Below are 20,040 nucleotides of genomic sequence, written 5' to 3'. Positions count from 1 at the left end.
TTGAATCAAAATACAAAAGGCCAGCCTGTACGTCATAAACATGTGATGGAATCCGTGTCCGTTCAACGTGCATTTTTTCAGTTTGTCATTTAAAACTGGTGTTGCTGCATGTGATGATTCCCACACAGCTACCTGAGGCGGAGGGCTGGCTCATATTCTGTCACTTCCGTCCTGTATCAGCGGTGGCACCAGCGTAAACACGTGTGAGAAAGTAGCAGTTAAGTCAGATCCTCTGAGAGAAAGTGTTGAAGCATATTTATTCAAATTAAGACTTGGCCAAAAGTCGTGCAACCGGTGCCTTGAAACAAAAACGTGTAGACCTCACAGGAGGGGACACGAGGCACTTCAAAAATCCTGAATAGAAACCTGTTACAGAATTTTGTTATAGCAAAGAAAAAAGTTGTCCCTTCCCCCAAATGAGCCAGTGAAACTGTTGAACTGGCAACTGTGTTGTTACTTTGACACATGTGAAAATAGGTCATGACTGCTTCAGATGTGTAGTGGCATGCATCTCTGTAGTGTCTCGGTGATGGTAATGAAGTCGGTATGTTGTGTAGCCCGACACATTTGTCATAACTAGGCTGTAATTTAGATCAGGATGGGTAACAAACATGAACTCTTTGAAACGGCTTGTATGCTGCTTCTTTACATGCAGTTTTTATTTCTTATTCACCGTTGACATTAAACTTATGTTTGTGTGTATAGTCATCAAAAGAACTGCCCAGAGGCACGACCATGGTGGCTGCCAAGCGGCGAGACCTGATAGTGAAGGGGCTTTGTTGTAGGTACAGCTCCAAGTTTGGGGGTATCATGTTGAGACAGCCAGAGCCCTGCTGCACATGTGAGTGTTGGAAGTCGAGTGAGTTCACGTAGAGGTTATTGATATGTGGGAAACACTGTGGGGGAGAGAAGGGGTTGCCAAGTTTGAGGATAATGAATGAGGTTTTGGGTTTTGGGTGTTCTTTGCCTGGGAAATTCAGACTGGGAAACTTTCTGATCCCCGTTTCCTGTGTTGTTCTGTCGAAACCCTTAAATGCACAAATATTATTAGACAGTGGAATCTGGGCTCTGACCACGAAGGCAATACTGTGTCCATGTTTCACAATATAGGGGATGGACACACGCAGCATTACAAACTGATAATCTTTATTTGTTCTGTCAGAAACTAGTTTTCCAGGGGCTTCTTGTCATGTGCAAAATTCAGTAAATGTATTCATTTTATTTTCCCTCTCAAAAATTAATTAAAGGAATCATTAAAAAAGGCGTGTGCAGATAAATTGGTAGCACCTGCATAAGACGACGACCTTTGAGTGACGTTGAACTAGTAACTAAATCTGTTTTTGTGTATTATTCCCTCTGAAACATTGCTGAGGATACATTAAAATATATCCTGAGCTTGACGCTTGCATGATTAAATGCAGAGAGTGGTGGTGGTGTTACTGCTGGAGGAGGAGTGAGTCATTCATGCTGTCTTAGCCATAGGGGGAAGCCTTATGTTGTACTGTAGAGTCTTCTTTCACTCAGTTTGGCTGTCGGTATGTTTTCTGCATGGCTTGCCCACCATCCCTTCAGTTGCATTATTATTTATCTGTACATTTGTTTCTGGCTGGAGTTATTTAGGGGGTTTTCCGAATGGGATGAGGGAGCCAGTCAGTCAGTGTTTATGAGCAGTGATCCCTCATCCTGCTCGATTGTTTTTCTTTAGCCTGATGAGTGGAAATGTTCTGTGTTGCAGAGTTTTGGACTCTGCTGTCCAGCTGAAACTTGTTAGAAAAAAACTGAAGGAAAAGGGGAGACTGTCTTGGGATTGCATATCACGGGCGATCGTGGCTCAAGAGTTGGCAGTTCGTCTTGTAATCGGAAGGTTGCCGGGTCGAGCCCCGGCTCGGACAGTCTCGGTCGTTGTGTCCTTGGGCAAGACGCTTCACCTACCGCCTACTGGTGTTGGCCAGAGGGGCCGATGGCGCGATATGGCAGCCTCGCCTCTGTCAGTCTGCCCCAGGGCAGCTGTGGCTACAACTGTAGCTGCCTCCACCAGTGTGTGAATGTGAGAGTGAATGAATAGTGGAATTGTAAAGCGCTTTGAGGGCCCCGAAAAGCGCTTTATAAATGCAATCCATTATTACATTATTATCTATTTTGGGACCTAAGCTGATACCAGAGTTTATTTATCGTCATCGATATATACACATGGTTTAAGTACAGACTTATTTTTCCTGTGTGAAATTGAAGGTGTTATATATATATAGTGGTAGTTGTTCTGTGAGCACCACTGATGCTGCTCAGTTAACCATTAGATGATCCTTAAAATCCTGACTCTTTTTACCGAAGGACAAAAAATGCCACCTTGCCAACAAATGCGGTAAAAATATTATATAGCAACTTTTTTTTTAACTTTAAAATACTCAATGTTTTAAAACTACTTCAGCCTGAAAAATAATTTCAAATATTAAGTATAATTTTTGCGATTTCACCCTTTAAAGCCCAGTATGTTTACATAATTCCACTGTTTTCTATTGAAAAAGCAAAAACAATTTCCATAAAATACATTTCGAGGAATATTTGATTGTTTTTATTGGGCCTTAGATGAGTCAATGATTGGCAGCAACATGTGTTTTTATTTTTTTTGTAATGTCAGATTAAAAGAAAACAAAACCTGACACTCGTGATCCCAAGGACAAAAAATGGCAGCTTCGCAAAAACTGCTGTAAAAATACTATGATGTAATATTTTTTCCCATTTTAAATGACTGTCTTTTAAAACTACTTCAGAGTAAATGCAACTATTAAATATCTTTAATCATATTTTAACCATATAAAGGCCTGTATGTTTATGTAGCTCTACGTGGAGCAAATGGACAGACTGCTGTCTTTGCAATCAAGGTTTCCCATATGGTGCTGCCAGCTCGTCTCTTTCTGTCTGTGCAAAAGTCACACTGCCCTTAAGTTTGATGATGAGGCTTGAAGGTGGTATTTTGGTCCCCGCAGAGATATGAATACACGCTCAAACACACACACCATTATCTAACATCAATAATGGCACACTTATCATTTCCCTTGCAGAAAACAGAAAAAGTGTGACATTTTGCTGCTTGCTTTGAATGGTAAAAAGTAGCGCCACCTGGTGGACAGTAATCCAAAATAAAATTTTAACATAAAGGAATGCATTAGTTGATGTCAACATAAATGTGGTCATTTTTGGCCTGAAATGTGGCGGTTTTGCGTAGCTTAGCCATTTTTAGATATTCTAAGGAGCTGAGACAAATAAAAATTTTTTTTAAATCTTCTAGTAAATATGAGCTATTCATTCAGCACAGCCAAAATAGGATGAAAATTAAAAAAGGAATGGCACAAAATGTCCCCAGGATCCTCTGAGAGTTTAAAGGTAGAGAATTTACTGGAAGTGAGGAGTTTGGGTGAGCTGTGTGTGCGTGGGTGAGCTGTGGCTTTCTGTGAGGAAGAAGAGTGTGCTTTATTTTTTGACACACAGGAGCTTCTGTGAAACAAGTCGGAGATAAGTAACACAGAGCTATGTATGCGCCTTTGTATGCCAGTGTAACGGCAGACGCAAGTATGTGATGTGTATTTATATATAGATAAGTAGACTCGCCTCCCTTGTGGTGTGTCACTTTCAGTCGTGGAAAGGAGTCGAGATATTGGAGCAACTTTTGCTGCGCTTGAACACAGGATGACACATTGCAGGCTGGCACAGCGCTGCTGTCAAATGTCACAGAAGGAATCTTGTAAAAATGCTTTGACAGCAAGCATCTGCATCCATCGTCTTCAAAGGCAACGTGATAGCAAACGTTAAGATCACCAAGAGTGTCCCGGGTCTTTGCCCTGTCGAGCAGGCACAGCCGTACGAGACTGCGCTCGGCGTTCGTGGTTCAACATTTTCAGCTTGCTGTTGTGGCGAATTCTGTAGCCATGGCAACCAAAGGGAGGCAAAGACTACAGGGGCTGATATTATTATGTCTGAGTTTCTTTTTGCCTCCTCAGGAGCACAGAATAGACGGATCAATAAAAAGAAAGTGTCTGTCAGCAACATCAGGACGTTCAGAACCAACCAGCAGCATCAGGACACGAAGCTGAGGCAGCAGCTCTGGTGCAGCATGTATACCACGAGCTGCTGCAATCCACTGTCAGCGTACATTTATTAAAACCTATAGTGGGAATTGGTATAACAGCCAGTTCAGCGTGAACTGGGAATAGCCAAGCTCAATAACTGCTGTCCCATAGTTGTATTTGGTACAGATAAAGTAAACAGTAAATTATTTATCCTCAGCAGAGTAGAAGGAGCTAGGAAATGCTAGTGTTGGCTAGAGTACTAGCTTTCTTGCCATCAGACTGGGGGTGGGTTTTGATTCTAGCTTGAATAACGTGATATCGATTCATTAAAATCCTGAATCGATTTTTTTTTTAAAAAATTGGGTAAAGATCGTGGCTCAAGAGTCGGGAGTTCGCCTTGTAATCGGAAGGTTGCCGGTGGTGGTGGTCAGAGGGCCCGGTGGCGCCCCTGTCCGGCAGCCTTGCCTCTGTCAGTGCGCCCCAGGGCGGCTGTGGCTACAATGTAGCTGCCATCACCAGTGTGTGAATGGGTGGATGACTGAATGTGTAAAGCGCTTTGGGGTCCATAGGGACTAGTAAAGCGCTATACAAATACAGGCCATTTACCATTTAATATAAATTTATTTTGCCCGAATCGCCAGAATCTCAGGTTAAAGCTCACAAAATTTCAACAACCACCAAACAGCTAAAACAGTAAATGAGAGCAGGAACACGGATTCTGCACAAAGACGTAAACACAAAGCGCGGACCCGCCGACGCATCAGAATCAGTGAGATGTCGCCTTCCTCACCCGACGCCACGGACACGGTCGGGGCTGAAAGCCGACAGCTCGCTGATTTTGAGGCGTCGGTGGGCGCTTTGTGTTTACGCCCTTTTTGTGCTGATTCTGAAGCTGCAGGTTTGATCTCTCCAAACAATATTGACTGAACCAGCAGCAAAAGAAGATCCAAACTACGCTTCACATAAACCTCGTCATGAATTCCCTCTGACCTTTGCTGTTTCGCTTCTACCATGATAACACATGATCACGCTTCATGCACAGCTCTCTCTCTCTCTCTCTCTCTCTACTTCAAGAACAGTTTACTGTCTAAAAATCGTTTACTGTCGAAATCGAATCGATTCTAGAAATCAGTGACGATACCCAGCCCTACATCAGACTTTTTGACATGTGGAGTTGTTTGGCATGTGTTATCTTTGGTTTTTGACCAGTTGTCATGTGTTTGGAAGCTTTTATAGCAGGTACAGCAGTTATCACCAACTCTCCTTTGTTGCTCTTCTCTGTATTTATTTCCGGCCCTCCTCTCGGTCCATGACAGTAGATGAAATGGTTATTAATGACTGCAACATACAGTAAGCTCTCTCTCTGTGCACATACATTTTGTAAATATTGTCTTAAGTTTCCCGAGTGAGTCTTGGATTAGTGAGGTACCCTAGTATTGTTCATCTAATGAAACTACTGTAAAATGTTGCTGAGAATGACTAAATGGGATTACCCAGCCACCCACAGGCAGACTCCACCTTACAAGTATTTAGTTGATGACTCATACGGTGATATCGATCACCTTTTTTTCCAGGGACTAGAGAACTGAAGTGACTGTGGAGAACCTGGTTTGTGCTTTGTTGAGCAGGAATGTTACTTTGATTACTGGGTTTGTGAGTTTGTGACTTTGTCGTTGTCCTAAGTCAGGAAGTAAGTTAATTCTTCTCCCTCTGAAGCGTTGTAAGATCCAGAAGTTCTTTTTTTAACTACTATTTTAAGATGCTTCATAAATTATAGCTCCAGTTAAATGCGTCATTGGGAGGCCCATCCTGGCTCCTATCAGCACATCACAGATTCTACACACACACACAGAAAAACACACAAAACCTATATTCGACGCATCCTTGTGGGTGTCACACCAAAATAGAGCGAGCCAGTAAGCAAGCGTAGGCAAATTCTGTCTTTTTCCCCAACTGTAAGTATGTATTAAACTGTGGATTTCATTCGTGTGAGTTTTTAGCTCAAAGTCTCCTTTATGAAGGATGCGGATCTCTTACGTAGAGCCAAAGCCTCCAAATAAATGTAATGCAAGTTAAAGATGTAGTCTGTTTAAATTATCCAAAGAGTCGGACAGTATAGAAGTCGCATCTGTGCTATTTCTGCCGTTGTGTGAAATAGTCCTTTGAAACTCCCTTCAGTGAGTTCATCTGGCTCCATTCTGTCATCTCAGCCTGGCTGTCCAAGCAAAGTACGGTACTCTTGGGAGTGGCCTAATTTAAACCGCTCCACTGTTTATAGATATAAGCTGATCGTACAGCAAGTTTGCTCTGTGTTTATTTAGGTCTGGGGCCTCTGTGAAGATGATCATTGGTGTGAATAAGAAGGACACACCAGTGTTGACATCCTGGAGACCATTAGGTAGACGGCAGAGCTGACCAGTTCAGGATCAGAGACATGAGCTCATCTCTTCCATCCCCTGTTCTCAGGCTGAAGAGAGAACTGGGTTTTAATGGGGGCCTCTAGCAGGGGGTTGACTCGGGAAGGGGTTTCGGGTTAGCAGGAATGCAGCGAGAAGACAACTGCGTAGATTTTCAGGCTAAACTATGAAGTGAATTTGAGTTTTGGCTTGCACATAAAGTATGCACACATGCCAGTCTAACAATCGAACAGATATTTATTCCACTGACCCGACACCAAAAATGATGTAGCATACAGAAGAGAAATACTGGAATACATGTGTTTTATTCTAACTTGGCTTTAGATAATAGCCCCAGTGGCATCAGACTAAACAAGACAGATTCACCCATGAGCTGTTAGTCAGCCTCCCCAGTGTAATCAAGTAATCAGGAAGTGTCTGCTAATCACACAATCTTTCATCATCTAATGTGTATGTGTGACTGCAACCCTGGGCAGGGACGCAAGTGGGGTAATGACAAAACACAGCGTGTCTGGCTGGTGGTACTAACAGACTGAGAGCATTGTGAGTGGCTGAATGGCACGTAGGCACACAACATGGCACACTGTCCTCGCCACACCTTATCGCCCTTCCCGCCTCTCCCTCTCACCGAGTGGAATGTTGTTTTGATTCGGCTGCACTCACTGCTGGCTGTTTGTTTACATTTAATGAGTGCAGGCTAATCACCGTCCCTCATCAGAGCACTTTGGAGTGGAGGGTGGAGGTTTGCAGGGATGTTTCTTCAGCAGTGTGCGGGGAAATGGCACGAGGCCTTGGGCCGTGAAACGTGACTGTTGCAGCATGAGCAAAGGGAATTCCCACTATAGATGTTTTTAACCGAGAGCCATCATATCTGTGATACTCCCGCTCTGTGTTGACATGCCTCAGGTGCAGCAAATGCTGTTCCAGGTAGGTAAAAGGTGACGAGGGACTAGAGCAGGGCGATATGGCCAAAAATATTTATCACGATATATATTTGAAAATTTGCGATAACGATATAACTGACGATATAATTGATGCGAGACAAAATACAACTCCACAACATTACTAGCGCAAAAAGACAATCTTCCATTTATTTTCACTTAAATAAGAAGCTGGTTTTTATGTACATTAAAGCTTTATAAAAATGTAACAGTGCAAATGCAAATTCCTTGCTGAAAGTTTTCCAGTAGAAATGGGCTGACATATCCTGAACATAACCATGTATAATATCCACTGAAGTTAAAAAGAGGTGCTTTGCAAAATTAAACTGCAGTGTGCAGTACGTATTTTTCGGACCATAAGGTGCACGGGATTATAAGGCACATTAAGCGAAACAAAGCAGTCAGATAAATCAAACTTTATTAAACTCATTCTTCTTGCTTCCTCCACTTCTGTACCATTGATTCATTAATGTTGAATTCTCTGGCAGCTGCTCTATTCCCATGTTGTTGCAGTATAGTAATGACTAACCTCGTATTGTGGATGGATTATCTCAGTTGTTCTCCTGACTGAAGTTTGGTCCGTTTACAGCATCCTGCCATGCGATTGCATTTGTCTCTAACCATGAGGAACCTTCACGTTAACTTTTATAAGTGGAAAAGTGTTAGTGTTCGTCCTCCAGCTTCACTGTTTATGTTATGCTAACATAGCTGTGTCGCTAGCGATTACGTAGCACATCATTATATACCAGCTAGCCCAACTTCAGTAACCCTACAAACGTCACTGCTGTTTAGTTTCCTGTCTTCATTTATGTTGGAAGTGATAGCAGAGCTGTACGTTTGATTTTTTTCAGAAATCTCTCAGTCAGAACATGCTACATCATGCTTAGGTAACTAGCGAAACTAGCGAGCTAACTTCCGCTAGCTTCCTGCTAACTTCTAACTCCGTTAAATGTAATAAATTTTGTTTTCATGGATGCCTGGAAGTTAAACTTCATAGTTACCCCTGGTAAAGCAGCAATGCTGATCGTTTTATTAAAGATGAAAGAATTTAGACAGTTTTTAACGCTCAGTGATGCTGCAGTGTTGTTTGACCTGAAGAATACGGAGTTTAGGACCCAGATTACTCCCAGATTTAAGAGCATCTTAGTCTGACAAATACGACAATAACGACGGCCGCTTGCATGTTCTGCAAAAAAATGTGCTTTGTCGTGTATCTGACGGACAAACACCAAACCAGTTCCACATCACAGAAGTTGCACCATTTTTACAAACCAATTCTGGTTCATCTGTTTCACTCAACAATCGGCCATGTGCGTATGAAAACAAAGGCACTGCGCATGCGCGTTTTACTCATATTCTATCGCGATATTTCATTTTCCTATCGTTGCCTAACATTATACCGGTATTACCGTGAACGGTATAATATGGCCCAGCCCTACGAGGGACTCATGTAGAATGGTGCCGATGAAATCCATAGGCAATATTGTGTTAGGCAGAAAATGAGAGAGTCTCCATGAACAGCTGTTATTTTTACAAGAGTCTGGTGCGATGTTTGGAATTCAGCCTACACTTAAAAAAAAAAAATATAAGATGATTTAAAAAAATGTTTCCCCAGTATGGCCACGTGCATGCTTTTTCATGGAAATAGTGTATACTACTGGATTATACTAATGTCCCACATTCCAGTGGAGTAGTGATGCATTTTAGATTTTTGAAAATAATATGTAAAGTATCATAAATGCAGTCAATATTACTGACTGTCTAATCAACAGAATGGTCTGCAACCAGCTGCTGCTGATGCAGAGAAAAGAACAACGTGTGCAGGATTGATATTTTTGTTTACTGGGGACACTGACGATAGAACTAGAACGTATTTGATGTATGATAAGCAGTTCAGCCTCACCGTCCCAGCGGTTTCTTGCTTGACTAAAAGAACAGCAGTTTTCTACTAAATGTAGCCTCTATGCTCTATCCGTATAGTAACAGCGATGACCCATTTGCATTTTTCTTGTGGCTTTTTGCTGGTGGCGTGGACAGTTTTGGACCTGCAGGCAGATGCAGAGACATTTTTGAAAAATACCCAGATTTAGAGCAATACTGCACCCAGCAGGCGAAAGGCATGAGCAAAGGTGGCGAGAAAGTAGGTCAGAGGGAGGGAAGCGATGGGTGTTTGTTAGTGGGTAGGGGTAGATGCACATACAGAGCAGAAACGGTGCAGAGGGTGGTGGGAAGGATAGATGGGGTGAAGAGGGTTGAGGAAGAATTATTTTCTCTATCTTCTGCAGCTTGCTGCCATCTGGAACGTAAACCAAATGTGCCAGAAAGAGCTTTCTTGCTCATAGTCTATATTTGAGTAGTTAGCACTGTTTATCCAAACTCTTAACAGACTGCTCTGCTCTAAGAAGAGACATTTACAAGGCTCAGGACTTTGCAGCACTGTGTCAGTGCTGTCACCTCCGTTTTAATCATAACGTTTAAAATGAAATAGATGTTCGTGTGATCAGCTGTTGTTACTGGAACTATTACTGTAGGTGTGAGCCTACATGTGATCATGTCTGCATCCCTTTTGTCGATCTATTGTTTTATAATTGTGTCTTACTTTGTTACCTTGTTACTGCTCATATTTTATGACTAATCACACACCACGCAGGTGCAAGTCTATGTGGAACAGAGGGGTCGAGAGGTATTTTATGGAGAATAAAGTACTGTGTTTAAGTGACCAGTAGGTGGCACCACTAGCATGTGCACTTTTGGAGTTTGAAGCAAGTTCAACCTGTCAGTTCACCTGAGATTGCCACATGCCAATTAGGATCCACTTAAACTGGAAGAGAGAAAAAATGTAGCTAATCAAGCTTGGGGGCCATGTTTTAGAATGATGGACAAATTTACTCTGCACATCTTTTATATCTATATATGTTTGTACTTTATAGTTTAACTTGAAACTGTAGTTTATTAGTTTTGGTTAGTCTGTGAATCTGTCAAAGCGTTCAGTATCTCAAATCTAAACAGGCTAATTTAGACATTTTTGAAATGCTGAATCTTTCCCCTGTTGGAAATCACAATAATAAATTGCAGATGAAACAGTTGCATGATTAAGATGCATATGCTGTCTTCTGCACTGCAGAACTTAGGCAGAATTCGATGAAACCATTCCCATAGGACACGTTGACCTTCAGTGCTTGACAAATCTGTACTCGCAGGCTGAGGCTACCGTGCCCCATTACTATTCTCCACAGGTTGCGTGCATTGCTTTGCGAGTACACTTGCAGTTGTCAGCATCAGTGTACATTTGTGTTCTCCAAAGACCTTTGTTTATTAGTTATACGGTAGCCTTTGGTAAATATTCATCCTCATCTCCCTCTTCTCTTTCCGGTGAACTGTCGTTGTCCATGTTCGTTGTCTTCCTTCTCATCCCTCTGCCTGGCTGGAGTGAGAGCAGCGGGGTCCATGGAGAGAGCTACTGATGGCTGAGGAGCTGTGCACCGGCTGGTTTCGTATCATTGCAGGTACAGTAGGTAAAACACCTTTATTTTTGCAGCAGCACATCACCTCAGCAGTTTGAGCATGGATCGACAACTTACCCTTAGAATAAGGCATGAAGGTCACCCACCACTTTCTGCATTTTTAGAATCTCAAGCGGTTTACTCACCGGTCCTGCAGTGAAGTGGACTTTATACTGCATTAGCTAATGCATGCTTGTATTGATGCATGACAACATATGAATGCTTTTGTTTATGTATCCACTGTGGCTACATGTTCACTGTGCTGTGTGGTGTGCCCTTTTTAAAAGTGTGTGTGTGTGTGTGTGTGTCAGAAAATAATAATAATAATGGATTGGATTTATATAGCGCTTTTCTAGGCACCCAAAGCGCTTGACGGGAAAGCTAGAAAATAGAGCAGCATAAGTTCTTCCTATCCAGACACATGGAACTCATTTCTCATAAGCAACATTCTCTTCTACTTCCTGTATGTTCATACATCATCTACCTTTTGGTTACATTTGAAACCAAATGTAATAGAATCAGATATTACAGAATTAAAGACAGTCTCCTTAGATTACCTGCTGATAATCTGCCTTTACTGTAACATAGTCTACTGGTTTGTTAATTTAACAATACAATTAAAAAGTTAAATAACGTTATGTGATGTGTACATCATGTGCACAAAGGCAATAGCATTGGTTGTGTTTGCACTGATTTGAGGCTAGGTATAGAACAGGGCTAGGCAACTCCAGGCCTCGAGGGCCGGTGTCCTGCAGGGTTTAGATGTGTCCTTGATCCAACACAGCTGAGTTAAATGGCCAAATGACCTCCTCAACGTGTCGTAAAGTTCTCCAGAGGCCCAGTAATGAACTAATTGATTCAGATGTGTTGACTCAGGATGAGATCTAAAACCTGCAGGACACCGGCCCTTGAGGCCTGGAGTTGGACACCCCTGGTATAGAAGAACTGTAGGAGACCGATGCAGTACCATGAAAAAGTGTTTTAATATTAGACCAATATAATCTGAGTAAATAAAGAAAAAAATGCACTTTTTAAATTGTAATTTCATTTATTAAGTGGGGGAAAAGCTCTCCAAACCTACCTGGCCCTATGTTCAGTTTCACTCGCCACACCCAGACCTGATCACTAAAATCTCCAACAGTGCATTGACTCATCCAAGAGGTCACAAAAGAACCCAGGATAACATCTGAAGGACTGCAGGACTCACTTGCTTCAGTTGAGGTAGTTCAGGTGTAGTTGAGGTGTTCACGATTCAACAATAAGAAAAAGACTGGGCAAAAATGGTATCATCATTAACTGCTGTGGCAGCGCTAATTAGCTGCATAATCATCATACATGGCTCTCTTGTATTAGAAATAAGAAATATTGTTTGAATTGCCAACTTGCTCGTGGAAACAAATGAACTATATGTTAATGGTACTACACTACAGTGAGTTAATGGTGCCATATTTCTGATTCAGAAGCATCGAAGTTCCAGCACCAGCACAAACTGTTAAATATCTGTCATGATGCTCTGTCGGCACTAGATGACAGTGTAGGAGAAGATGTTTGTCTTGAGGCAAACATAACCGAGCATGGCTGATACTAGAAGAACAATGGGGAAGGAAATTAGCAAGGGATGGTGTAAGTGATAAGAAAGATGAATGGATAAAGGCAGGGAGGAGAAAAAATTACAAAGGTCATAGAGATTACTTAGCAAAGCTTTAGAGCTAGTGGGACCGGGGGTAAGATGAGGGTGTCGACCCTCTCCTTGGGGGCATCAGTGGTGGTTGATACGGAAGAGCTGGCCCTGTAGCAAGAAAAGGATGAAAGGAAGGAGAAGGCAGGTGACATAATGAATAACATAGAAGCAACTTGACAGACAGTAATGCAGTGAAAATAAGAAAGAAGCGTGAAATTATAAATGTGAGAGGAAGCTTTGGAGAGAGTAGTTTTATATCACAGCAGTGTAAGAATGACCTCAGGAAGAATAGCTGCTGAAGTGCTTCAGCTAATGCTGATTCTAATGAGCTGAAGTTGCCCAGCTGGCTCTGCTCAAACAAGAATAACAACACGTATTTTGTCTCTTGGATTATTCTATAGTTCCATACATGCACATGTATGTATAGAACTATAGAATAGAATGCACAGGGTACACAGTTCTGCAGCACTATATACATATGAACACTATATAAAATGAACAAATATGCAAATAAATAGTGTTACGTGTGGTTATTGAATGAAGTATTGCACAGTGGTGATGGTAGTTGTGTAGTCTGTGTAAAGAGGGAAGTCCTTGGATTTGGGGGGTAGAACTTTTTTGGGAAGAAACCATTCGTGAGTCTGTCAGTGTTTGGGCTGATGCACCTATAGCGCCTCCCTGAGGAAGCAGGTTGAACAGGTCAAAATCAGTAGGCCTATATATGTGTATAGCATGTACTATTAATATGGGTTTGGTTTCTTACCATATGAGCTAGCCATGTTTTATTAATAAGTGTGTGAACGGGGCGTGTAGTGTAAAATGCTTTGAGTGCTCAAGCGAGGTAAAAAAGCACTATAATAGAACCAGTCCTGTTACCATTTACTGATACACCACTACTACTGTTACTACCTCTTCAGCTGCTCCTGACACTGCCAGCAGTAGAAATTAAACATGAGTAAACATTAGGGCTGCCACGATTAGTCGACTAGTCACGATTACGTCGACTATCAAAATCGTCGACGACTGATTTAATAGTCGACGCGTCGTTTGAAGCTTTGTAAGATCACAAAAGACGCAGGAATAAGTAGCAGGATTTAAGAGTGTAATAACGGACTGAAACAGAAGATGGCAGCACTGCATGTACAAGGATGCCAGCTGCTGTTAAACCCCGAAGAAGAAGAAGCTGTGTCCCAGAATTCATAGCGCAGCCCAGCTTAGTTTCCAACAATGGCGGCAGCTAGTTAGCTTTAATATTACTCTTATTATTCTTTCTGGGTCACAAAATAAACATTTAACATATTTTCAGGTGAGAATGTAGCTGTGGAAACCTCAAATATCTGCTCAGTTTATCAAGACACCGCATATTTTTGTGACCGAGTGGTCGGCAGGGTTAGGAACAAAATAAATAAACTTGACAACGCCACCTAGGGGAATTACACCCCCAGGAAATATATTTAAGAAAAATAAAGAAAAGGAATAAAAGAAGACCGCACAGATTCAAGGATGCACACTGAGGCAGGTTGGCTTCCAATATTAAAACAGTTTTATTTATAGAAATGAATAAAATATTATAAATAATATTTTATAAATAAAATATTAAAAGTCAAGATGTAGCGTCATTATTGACAGTGTCCTACAGTAAAAATAAACAATCGTGGAACTTGGACTTACCAGCAGCCGTGGAACCAAAAGAAAATCACACCACAAGAATCACTGCAGACCACCCAGTGCTGTACAAAAGAAAGTGTGAAGACGACCCACCACCTGAGGTCCCAGGGCCACTGGCTCGTCCTCCTTCACTGAAATAAAACACAGAAAAGTATGTTAAAAGAATAAAAGGACACGGAGCGTCAGGCTCGCTACAAATCATAAAAAGACTAAAACACACTTTAATAACTTTAATAAAAGAAATCACACACACACACACACACACACATACACACGGGAAAGGCTTATTCCCCACGGGTCAAACTACCACTCGTGCTGGTAATAATTATTCTCAGGCGTAGGCCGGTCTGGCTCCCCACCGGCTGAGACCGGCCACCCAGGCGATTTAGAGTCCCAGCACGACACTCGGGCAGAGAATCACTTCAGCCCGATCACAGAAGTGTGGGTACGAACAACAGTCCAGGGTAAAATAAAACACCAGGCGAACCCAAAAAAGGTAAGCCTACTTAATAAAAACAAGATAAGACAAAACAAGACAAGACAGCAGACTCCACCAAGGAGGAGTTCACAACAGCAGCTGAGAAGGCAGTCCACTCTTCCAATTTAGGTTGGACAATTTACCATGGAGAGGTGAGTACAGCAGTGAACCCTGAAACAGATAAGTGTAACCTTAAACTCTTATAGCTATGAATGCTAATAAAAGTAGTTCTAACAGCTTACCCCAGGACCGGAGGCACTATACTCTCATTGGTGGAGATACCACGAACACCTCTCTCCGCAATGGCAGAATTAAACAGACTGCTGCGCTACAACAGGCCGGAAAAGGATATTAACACCAATTCCAGTATTCGGAGGGAATCCAAGGTTAAGCGAGAGCATACCTGTAGCTGTCATATAATCGGCTCTTGCTGATCAGTCCGTCGCAGTACGCCAGCATTTACTGCTGTATCGTACCAGAAGCTCGGGAGGAATTAATCCAACAAGACATCGGCTTAGCTTTATACAGGCTAGCGCCACCCTGCAATCAATGTGCAGGTGGGTTCCCAATTAACCCGATCACCTGATACAAGGAGCGAGTGCAGTGGAAAGAGAGCGAGGGTGGTAGAGCGAGCGAGAGAGAGAGAGAATGAGAGAAGAAAAACAACGGAAGGCGAGTAGCCCATCTGGCTACATCTACCCCCCCTTTTTTGTATTGGCGCCCCGACAATAACTCAAGGAACCTAACACCATGGCCTGAATATGGCAAGCTGAGCATTAGCAACTGACGCAGATTCAACAGGACGTGGCAAGTGATAAACATTTGAGTGCTGACCAGCTGTTGAACGTGCTGTTCTCCGCAAATGTGGCCCACTCACCTCAGACTGTTCAACAGAGCCCAAGGAAGAGCCTGGGGGAGCAGAGGTCGAGGGTGCTACAATCACACTGGGAGTAGACCTGAGCTCCACCGATGGAACTCTAGAGGCATCGGGAAGTGACACCACAGGTGCTACAGGGTGTGAGGGTACCTCAGGGACAAGGAGCCACAACTCGTCGTCACTCAGAGAGGTCCGCTCTGAGTCAGTGGGTACAGGTGGCGTTGTCAAGTTTATTTATTTTGTTCCTAACCCCGCCGACCACTCGGTCACATATTCAAAAGCGCTCCGACGTTTTCGGAGACGTCTGTTACCCACTAGCTCGATAGCTAGCCGGGGGCTAGGCTCGCTAGAGCCGTGAGAACACCGGACTCCCGGCAAATGTTTTCAAACCCACCGCCGTCTTTCGCTACTCAGGTTAAACATGATATATAAGTCACTTAGATAACTTAAAAATGTTATTGTTTGGCTTTTTTCAGTATTTTATTTGTTCCTGAGTGAATCGGTTTGGCTGAGATTAAAGTTTTTACACAGCTGAATAAACGTCAAGCAGACAGCTGATTATCAGAAGTGTGAGATGCTCCAGAATATACTCCGGTGTCCTGTTATATTTTAGATAGCAAGGAGTTTATTAAACTCCACCGAAACAATCTGCAAATTTAATTAAAATTTAATAAACTATCATCTTGTCTTTATTTTTAGTTAGCACAGACCTGAAACACTTAAAGCTGTAAGCTAATGATAGTTATATAAGAGCAGATGCTGCTGATGCAATAAGCTGTACTTTTTACGTCCAGTGGATGCATGATCTGATTAGTTGACTAATCGCAAAAATAATCAGTGACTAGTCGACTATCAAAATAATCGTTTGTGGCAGCCCTAGTAAACACGTCTTTTCCAGACTTAAAGACCAATGGGTACAAATTACCCAGTGTCTGCATTTGTGGCTCATTGTTATTCTTTTCTTCCTTTTTCGCCCAGTAAAATCTCACTTTGCTGTTTGATTTGTCACATTTGCCCCCACCCCCCTTCACTCTCCACCCTCTCATAGAAAATTAATCAGCGCACACACACAAACACCAGCACACACCCCTCTCCGGAGGCTGGTCTGTCATCGGCTCTTCCTGTTTGTTGGCTGCAGCTGTAGCCTGCGTTGCCGTGACGTCGCACCGGTCGATTCTCATCCCAGTGCGGTGGGAAAGCACAGAGACAGAAAAAGGCAGCCAAATGAGACAGACTAGCAGAGAGACGGTAAGGTGGGAGGGAGCGGGGAGAGGAGCAGAGTGAAACTGCACCGATATTCCAAAGAGGGCGGGACACGGAGGCAGTTACTAGAGAATTAGGCGCTGTGCAGGACGGTGCAGGGCAAGGATTTTGCGCAGTAGTGACTTAATATAGAGCACGTTTTTATTTTTGTATCAACATGGGTTGTCACTTTACTCATACCCTCATTATTCTCTGTGTGACCAAAAAATAGATTCATGCCTGGGTACCTCAGCACACTGCACTGACATAAGGTAGGGTGAAGGGTAGCTGTGTAAGCATGTGTGTGTATGGTTACTCTGTTTGTGTGGCTTCTATATTTAAACCTCACATATCTGTTTGCTTCCTCGGATGCTCTACATGTAAACATGTAAATGCGCACAGTTATTTGTCAAGTAAGAGAGGTTACTAATGTAGCCTTCTCTCTTTGGGGACAGTGTCAGGAGATTCAAGCTGTAAGCCATGTGACTGCACAAAGAGCTGCAGGGATTGGCTAAGGTCATCTGTGACCTCAGCATACTGCCTCAGCCACCCCCCCTCCCCCCCTCCTCTAAACACACACACACACACAACCCTCCCTCTAAATCTCTCCACCTCCTTCTCCCTTCCCTGCCTCTTTCATTTTTTTCCTCCAGTTTGCTTTTTCCCTACCTCTCAGCATCCTCGGCTGTGAAGGTTTGAGCCGCAGCAGCAGCAGCAGCATCCATGGCTCCAGCTCTGATCGACACCTAAGCCGTCCCCCACCCCTCCTCTCTCTCGCTCTATCTATCTCTCTGTCTCTCTCCCTCCTGAGCTAGTTGACAGGCGACGTCTGGGGGTGTTGGAGGTTCACAGTTAGCCAGGGCGTTAGCCACAAGCACACAGCTGTTCTGCTGCCATCAGTTCTACTGTGTTTTAGTAGCCAGGAGCTTCTTCTCTTCCCCCTCCCCTCACGACACCACCTTTCATTTCAGGCTCTTTGGAGATTGAGGAATGCAAATCTGCAACCATGATGGAAGGTAAGATCATTTTATTCTGTCTTTTTTATGCCACCCCATTTTTCTTTTGTAATTCAGGATAATCCTTAATGGCCTTGTTCTCGTGTGCTTCATCTCGTAGCAAGTGTATGAGGTATTTGAGGTTGAGATGTCAGAAGCTGTCCTTCTGTTTCGAGCACACGCATTTTGTTGACTTGCTTGTTATTCTTGGGAAAAGGGCACAGCCACTGAATATCTACAACAGAGGCACAATGGCGAAGCTAATTGAAGCGTGTGTACCTTTTTGTGTGTGTGTGTGTGTGTGTGTGCGCACGCATATGTCTGAGAACCCCCAGCCCCCCTTTTTCCCGCTTCCCATCGTAAAGGATTATTTGGATTTATTGTGCAGGAGGGCTTATGTACCCAGCTGGCTCACTTGTATAAATTTTCTTTGTATGGTGTGCTCTGAAACGGATGCACACGCTCACTGCACTGTATGACTTTGCCGTGCGTTCACACTACATGGCTGTTTAACCCAGCACTTGTATGTTTGCACGGGCAAGTGCACGCGTACATTCGAGCCTGCCGATGGCTGGACTGAGCCGTCTCTGTGGGATTAAGCATAGTGATGAAAAAGAGAATTCATCATTGTTTTAATGTCATGTCCCTTTAATTGGTGACATCATTAGGGGCAGGCCGGTGATGTAGGAATGAATCTCTGTAGCTCTGCAGCTGGCACGCGAAACCTTCTGTTTCATATGTCTTTGATTTCCTGGATTTGGTTTGGAAGTACAGTATATAATATATTCAGTGACCAGTTGTATGTTCTAATGATCAAAAATGCAAAAGATTTGAAGTGTGTACATTTTAATTGTCTTAAGGTAGAAATTTTCCAAAAATTGTGGATAAATGCACGAGGAAAACCAGTTATTTTGGCTCTTTTGTTTTAATGTCGGATGACCTTAGGACAAGATGGAATTACCTCAGTGGCTGATGAGGACGAATCTTAGCATGCTGTCTGGTTTTATGTGTTTCTCTCTGTGTTTAAAAATAAGTGACAGCTATTGAGTCCTTTACGTTTGCTTTGTAGGCAGGTAATCCACACACGTTTACAGTAATTTGGACATTGGGATATGCTGTTCACCACGCCAGTCCCCTGATTTCTGATGGATTTGTAAGCTTGAGAGAAAATTTCAGTGTTTAAAGGTGTTGTTCTGAGTAAGTAATGGCTATTTGACCAAATGGCTTATCGCTTGACCTTAACTGTGTATTATCATGCTACTGTGTCATGAATAGGCTTACTGTCACTTACTGTCTCATGTGTCATTATACGATGAACTGTGTTGTAGGTTATGATTTATATAATGGCCATATGGCTCCACCCTTTCTGCCAGACCCTGCAATTCACTTGTAACACTGAGGCCTCTAACAATGATATCTAATAAGCTCATGCTGCTCATGCAGACGCAAATAACTCGTTTGTTTTTGAAACAAAAAAGGTAACCCTGGGTAACCTTTTCCTTCCTGTAGGCCGCAGCAGTATAATATGATTCCATGTTCAGTGTTGTACTAGGATACAGACTCGCAGTGACAGCACTGGGCAGTTGGACACTAATGGACTAAACTAGAATATGATGAGCTAATTTTTTAGTGTATTGTCCTGTCATAGATCACATAACTCTCTTGGGCCAAGTTATTGGGTAACCAAAAACTACAGACCATCTATAAACCACTTACCTTCCATCAGCATGGCTAGCACAGGCTTACCATGGACTAGTGAGAGCAGGATTACAGTCAGGTGTTAAAATTGGATGCTAATCCTTGTTAGCTCTGCTTTTTAAGGCCTGCATGCTTGGCCCTGAGTAACATACAGGGTAGAAGATGAGTAGTTACTTAAATGTAACCTAGAGAGAGAGGTACAGGCATTTGCTAACGTGTTGCTAATAGCAGCTAAAGTTAGCTCCTCGTAGCTGTTCTGAGAGATGGCTACTGTCTCAATCTAAAATACACATACATTGGTCTCATTAAACTGCTTACTTTTGTTTCATTTGCTAAGATAGGTAGTCACGCTGCACCTTTTAGAGAATGTTGTGCGTTTCCTTAGCTTGGTGGTCTGTTCATTGTTGGATGTTGTAGAATCAGGCCAGTTCTGAAGTGTTGTTTTGTCATCATCAGCTGCAGCAGCCATTATT

General features: G+C 42.8%; 1 protein-coding gene across 4 annotated transcripts in view; it reads left to right on the top strand.

The window, feature by feature from the left end:
* The window catches only part of sgip1a (SH3GL interacting endocytic adaptor 1a), an 80,697-nt gene that overhangs the window by 1,796 nt on the left and 58,861 nt on the right, over positions 1 to 20,040 (top strand). For 3 of the 4 annotated variants that reach the window (XM_085435827.1, XM_085435825.1, XM_085435824.1), the window contains exons 2-3: positions 10,856 to 10,940; positions 17,846 to 17,890. In XM_085435827.1, coding sequence (XP_085291953.1) covers positions 10,889 to 10,940; positions 17,846 to 17,890 — 97 coding nt within the window. In that variant the 5' untranslated portion in view covers positions 10,856 to 10,888. Of the gene's footprint in view, positions 1 to 10,855; positions 10,941 to 16,913; positions 17,147 to 17,845; positions 17,891 to 20,040 lie in introns of those variants that run through there. The other variant, XM_085435826.1, reaches the window with a different exon arrangement.

Source organism: Copadichromis virginalis, linkage group LG17, assembly GCF_057382275.1.
Source record: "Copadichromis virginalis isolate Kocher_CV1m ecotype Utaka linkage group LG17, C_Virginalis_male_GT1.1, whole genome shotgun sequence".
In the NCBI taxonomy this organism is placed as follows: Eukaryota; Metazoa; Chordata; class Actinopteri; order Cichliformes; family Cichlidae; genus Copadichromis; species Copadichromis virginalis.
This window is presented reverse-complemented; position numbering and strand designations above follow the sequence as displayed.